Source organism: Sinocyclocheilus rhinocerous, unplaced genomic scaffold, assembly GCF_001515625.1.
Source record: "Sinocyclocheilus rhinocerous isolate Xijiao unplaced genomic scaffold, SAMN03320098_v1.1 scaffold1575, whole genome shotgun sequence".
Taxonomy (NCBI): domain Eukaryota; kingdom Metazoa; phylum Chordata; class Actinopteri; order Cypriniformes; family Cyprinidae; genus Sinocyclocheilus; species Sinocyclocheilus rhinocerous.
In genome coordinates this window covers 611520-618018 of record NW_015626385.1, presented here as the reverse complement: position 1 = coordinate 618018, position 6499 = coordinate 611520, and the positions used below count along the sequence as shown (strand labels likewise).

Sequence of the window (6499 nt, the reverse complement as noted above, 5' to 3'; positions counted from 1 at the left end):
TGAAAATTTTAAGGGGGTCTGAATACTTTCCGTACCCACTGTACATACAATATCCATATGTATATAATTTTAATGCTATAGCCTTTGTGTATATATTTAAAGATGTGCATCTTTAAGCATGACAGTTGAAATTAAGTGGCAACACTTTAAAATAAGAGTCCATTTGTAGCATTAAGATTAATGAAAGCTGTGTAAGTATTGTTCCTTGTTAGAGTGTTAATTTCAACATTTACTATTACTATTATTTTTTTTTTTTTTACTACTACACTAGTATGGTTCAGTACTGTTTTTGTTAATGAAGCACTATTTTAGTTTTTGTTCAGTATCAATTTTAAAACTATCGGTTAATTAATCGGTATCGGCCAGTGTGGTCCAACCTAGCTATCGGTATCGGCAAAATCCACTATCGGTCGACCTCTAGGGTTTGTGTGGTTATCTGTAATGATTGTGGTATCAGGATTCTTGTATCCCCTTTTTAAAAGAAATATTGACAGAATTTTACCTCATTAAGCCACTTTCAGATAAGTTTATCAGTCAAGCCATTGACTTTCATAGAAGACATAATGAAGCTCTCATTTGTGTTTCAGGGAAATATGAACCTTATGTTTTTCCAAAATAAAATGTCTGCTGTGTTAAACAAAAAAAAACTAAAAAAACTTTTTATTCTTCTCTCCTAAATGTGTGCATTCCTTGTGAAAAAGAAGTGCACTTAATTGTATTGAATGTGCACTTGTCATGTACATGAAATCTTAAAATGATCATTTTGAAAAAACAAACAAAACATTAATAATTTAATATCATAATCATATATTAATATATAATCATATAATCATATAATATTAATGACTTAAAAGGCCACTTATGTGTACTTAAAGTGACGTAACGTCTCCGTTCCCTCCTTCAGGGAACGAGGGTTACACAAGTAACCGAGACGTTCCTACAATCACTCATTTTCAGATTTCAGTTGTAAATGTTAAGATAGTTTAGGCTTTTACTATTTTTTGTATTAGCATATTAATCACTCTTGGTGATAACATATTTTCTCTGTTGTTAGAGCAACAAGAAAGCTTTTACGGTTTAATCACAAAACATTTTATCATTAACAGAACAGGGTCAGTGCAGCAGGAGCAATGACAGAATCTACAATTTCATATTTAACTCTGTATTGGGAAACACTGTCACCTATGGGCCATGTGGGAAAATTGCAATTTCAACTGCAAATAGAAGTGAGCATCAGTTCTATATAGTTTTATATTAAAAAAAGCATAAAAAATAATAAATTTTGTAACATCTTTCTTAAAGTGTTAATCAAAACCCTTTCAAGTGAAATCTATAAACTTGCGAAAACTCTCAAACTTTAAATTTGTAAACCTTAAATGTATTTGATTAGCTATTTCTTTTTTTTTTTTTCTTTCACCTTTTTTATATATACCTTTTACAATGAGTTTTATTATATACATATATTACATAATTTTTGGTTTTTGGTAATTACTGCCTATTTGTGTTCTAATTTCAAAGAGTCTCTTCGTGAAGTGCTTGCTAAAAAAATATATGTAAAAATGTAAAGAAAATTCTGGTGTCAGAATAATATGACACCGTTTTTCTGTGTTTTATATGTCCGAATACTAAATAACATTCCAAAAACAGTAGGTGAAAAATGTTTAGAAATCACATGACCTTCAGAGAATGGATGTTACTTACTGTAAATCTTGGCTAGTTTGGAGTTTGTGAAATGAAGCTTATGAAGAACCTTAAATTGAACTTCCTCACACAGGGCGAGGAGGAATGCGCCTGATTTAAAGCATCTTCCCATTCTCCATCTGTAAATTCTCTGCCCAAATCATTTTGCCAGGCTTTACGAATATAAGGTTCTGTGGATCTATAGATGTTATAATAGAGTAGCCTATATACTTGAAATGAGTCCCCTGCCATGTGGGTTCAAATCAAGCAATATCTCAATAGGTGATGTAGAGGACATTCCTGGGAAGGGAACAAAAACCTTCTTGATGAAACTCCTACTCTGCAAGTATCTAAAAATTGAGACCTATTAAAGCAAAATGACGTCCAAGCTCTTCAAAAGAGCAGAAAGTGTTATCTAAATATAAATCTTTAAGAAGCCTAATCCCCCTCTCCTCCCAAACACAAAAAGCGGGGTCCATATACTGGAAAGCAGTGGGAATAGACAGTTAGAGACAATAGGACCCAAAATGGAAGCTGACTGTAAACCAAAATATCTTCTAAATTGGGCCCAGATTTTTAAGGTGTGATTCAGTACAGCATTAGGGGAGGATATACAAAATTTTTTTCACACCAGGGGGAGTAGATTATGCATAAATTCAATAAGGATATGACATGTTTGTTCTATCCAGGCTGGAGTATTGTAATGCTCTTTTGGCAGGCCTTCCAGCATGTTCTATCAAACCTCTGCAAATGATCCAGAATGTGGCAGCAAGTGTGGTTTTCAAGTAGAAAGTGCACATCACACCTCTCTTCATCAGTTTGCATTGGTTGCAATAGCAAAATAAAATGCAATAAAAATAAATAAATATATACATACATTATATATATACATATATATATATATATATATACATTTTTTAAAATATATATATATATTTTAAATCACATTTTATTTTATTTGCATCAAATTCAAGGCACAGATGTTTGCTTACAAAACAACCATTGGCTCTGCACCCCTACTAACTATACTATATAACTCTCTTGTCTAAACAGCGTAAATGACAAAATAATGACAGTGATTCAGACAACCGTTATGATTAAATACATTACAATTAACATGTATCCTACAGGTGATTCACATATGTTTGATTAATTCACTAAATGAACATGTATTTTTTGTACGGTCTTGTGAGTAATTAAAATCACACTGAATCATTTAAGATAGCAAACACCTGGCATTGAGCAGAGTTTATGCTGAGATAAATGTTAATTTAAAAAAAAAAAAACAATATACAATATCATTCAACAATGATAACAGATTTATTTGATATATTTGTGTGCGCTCTCTACATGTGGAACAAGGTACAAACAAACAAACATGTAAATACGTAAAGAATATTTTCTATTGGGTTTCAATCCCAGCAACATCTCAAATAAATTACCTGCTTTCAAAATGAAGCATAAGGATATGCTCTACGTCACAGAAGCGCCAGGGTCAGAGAGTTTCCAGGGTGGAGTGAATGAACTTGCCCCAGTCTCCCATATAAACATACTATGGCCCTAAAAACTTTTACCTTAAATTTTTTCTCTTTGTACCTTTAATTTCTTTTTCTTTTCTTTTTTGGGGGGCATTTTTGCATTTTTCTTTGATAGCAGGAAGCGAGTGGGAGAGAGTAGAGAGAGGGGTGGTGGGGTGGGATCAGGAAAGGTCCACGAGGTAGGATTCGATCTCGGGACACCGAGGTACGCTGTCAGCGCTGACTAAGTTCAGGAATATTTCTGATTGGGTTTAAAGGTGCAATATGTAATATTGACAGGTAGTGGTTGAAATAGGTACTGCAGTCTAAAATATTGGAGATTTATACAGATACAGATTTATATTTCACCATTTCTTGTCACTTGATTTCTTTTAATCTCGTGTTATGTATTCCACAGCTCTATGTTTATCTTCTCTTGCTTTCTTAATGTCTTCCAGTGTTTTGGCCTTTTCAAGCTCATTTATTTCCTTCAGTTTCTCAATCAAAAAATCTAAGTGCTGAAGTGTGATCAGAGAATCAGTATTGTGTGCGATAATCTGCAGAGTGTCCACACAGTGAAAAGCATCAAACACCAGTTTTATTTTCTTTTTCTCTAGTTCTTGCAGTTCATTGTTGAGCTTTTTGACCAAAGACTCACCATCCTTAACCTTACCATAATATTCCATCTTTAAATCTGTATTTGTATTCTTTTCCTTCGTTGTCTTTGGTTCAGGTATTTTTGGTTCTTTGGTGTGATAGTCAATGTGGCATTTATTTGGGCACACTGTGCAGTGATTATTTCCTCTTAAAGTTTGCCAAATGCCTTTAGACATCCCGCTGTCTGGACAAGGCTGCTTACAGAGTTTGCAGTACATCAGCCCTTTGGTTATATTGGGATCAATATTAACGTTCACTGTGTTGGGCACTTCAACTTCAGAATTAAAGCTCTTTAAGTATATGACATATTTCTTGTTGTTCTCCAGAGCTTCTTGAGTGTGTTTCAGCTCATTTTGCTTGAGTTCCATCAATTGAACACATGAATTTAGATCTGGGATTTTTGCCTCCAACTGCTCCCATTTTCGTAAAACATCTTGAGTCATTTTCAGGGTTTTGGGTTTCATTTGGTCAAGAAACGTGAAAAATTTTTCCATTCTACTTGAACTGTGATCCCATGATTGTTCCCATATCATTTCACTTTCTTCATCAGCAGCTTCTGACTGACAGTTGTTAAACAGGAAAAACACTGGCTGATTCTTGTCATTTACTGCACACTTGATTTCAGCCTCTTTAACAGCCGTCAGGGCATTTTTAGGTTGAGTACCGGTTGAGTGTGTGAAGAGCAAGAGGATGTTTTCAGCAATATCTCTGCCAAATAAAGACTGAACAGCATCAAATATGTATCGTTGTCTCTCAGGGAGTCTGTTTTGGTATGCCCTAATTACCAGACACACTGCATCTATTTCATGAATCCCTTCTGCAGATTCACTTAATCTGAGGAAACTCTTTGCAATTTCTTTATCAAGATTGTTTGTATGTGTGTCTGCATATCCTGGTGTGTCGATGATTGTTAAATCGATTGGACTCTCCTGCAGATAAAACCCATAAACAGTGATTCTGGAGGTCTGACTGTGAACTGAAGACTGATGGTTGTTCTGATCATCTGTGATCTCAAACCAAACTTTGTCTTCTCTCTGAACACCCAACATGTAGTTGATCATCGTATTGATCAGGGTTGTTTTTCCTGTTCCTGTTTCTCCCACCATCAGAATGATTTTATGGGGTTTGTTTTTGTATCTCTCACCAAAGACCATTTTTCTATATGGTTCAGATTGATCAGAATGGTCTATACTTGTTTGCAGATGGTAACAAGCAGGATTTCTGTCTTCAATTAAGACACTTTTCTCGATGATTTCACAAAATGGACGTGAATCTTGATTTAAACTGTTCATTTTTTCTCTGTAATATTAAAACAGAAAAACATGTTATACTACCCAGATTGTTCTGTGTATTTTATTTACAGCTCAGTAAAGAGGCAAAAGTGTAATATAGAACTTTAATGTAAAAAAAAAAATTCTTTGAAGGTTAAATCATCCTCGATTTTGTACCATCTACACCAAAGTGACAGGAGTCAGGACCTTCATGCTTGCTTTTTTTTCCCAAAAAATTTTACATTTTATAACTTACATTGTACAAATTTTTACTGAGATTGGGTTGGTAAAAATAAGGTATTTAGGATAAAAAGTGCCCCTAATGTTGTGGTTAAACAATTATTGATGTGATAACAGTGCTTGAAGTGGAAAAGAAGTGCTGGTACTCACCCCATCCCCCCCCCATCAAATAAGTAAATAAGTGCTTTTTAATTTTCGTAATTCACAATGTAGTGCCATCAATCAATCAATCAATCAATCAATAATTAAATAATTGTTTTCAATACAAACAAACAGCACCTTACAAATAAGGACTGTTACTACTATATATTCAGAATCACTAAACCTCTGACCACCGCATAATCTAAAACACCTTCAACCAGCATTCATTATAAAACACTCCTGCTTTTAAGCCAAATAGACGCTGGAAAGAATAATTTACGGGCATCTGGATGCAAGTCACTATTCTCTGCATTAGCGCAGTTTTGAACTTACTGTTTGAATGCTTTCGCTTACTGGATCCTTGGACTTTTAGGAGTTTACGGTGAGCCCGGTTTAATGAAAATGCGTGTCAAAAGCACAATTTTCTGTTTCTATTTGGTGTGCTATTCATTCGCTGACATTAACTTTGGCAACTTTGGCATCCTACCCATTGCGTATCATATGCCAAAGTCAATTTCTGCCTAGAAATAGTAGCCTACGCCAAATAGAAACAGAAAACCGTGCTATTGATACGCACTTTTATGAGATCGGGTGACAACCCCTGAGGCAGACCGACTCCACTTGCAATCATTATGTGATTTGCTGAGATGAGAGGTGACCCCTCCTGGTAGTGTGATTTATATAGTGTCATTTTTAATCACCCAGAGACTGATGATTTTACTCTGAGTACCGGCAACATGTCAGAAGTGCCGGTATGCATGAAAAAATGTCGGTATGCAAAAGGCTAAAATATAGAAGTGCCGGTACTGCGTACCGGTGCATATCGGCCCACTTCAAGCACTGTGTGATGAGAAATAGCTGGCTGACTTTTAGGGCTGTCGTGATAACCGCAATATCGCAATACCGCGCTATTGACGAACAAACCGCAGAGGAATGCAAGAACCGCAGCAACCGCGATTTTTGCGTGTTTTATTTTTTTTCGTAAGGTTATGC

General features: G+C 35.1%; 1 protein-coding gene across 1 annotated transcript; it reads right to left on the bottom strand.

Annotated features, from left to right (window-relative positions):
* Positions 1 to 3023: 3023 nt before the first annotated feature.
* On the bottom strand, positions 3024 to 5146 carry LOC107713420 (uncharacterized). The gene has a single exon (XM_016518909.1). It carries the CDS (start codon positions 5144 to 5146, stop codon positions 3590 to 3592), a length of 1557 nt encoding a protein of 518 aa, XP_016374395.1. The 3' UTR covers positions 3024 to 3589.
* Positions 5147 to 6499: the final 1353 nt, after the last annotated feature.

Coding starts and splice junctions, on each gene's coding strand:
- LOC107713420 (XM_016518909.1), bottom strand. CDS start 5,146: ATGAACAGTTTAAATCAAGATTCACGTCCATTTTGTGAAATCATCGAG.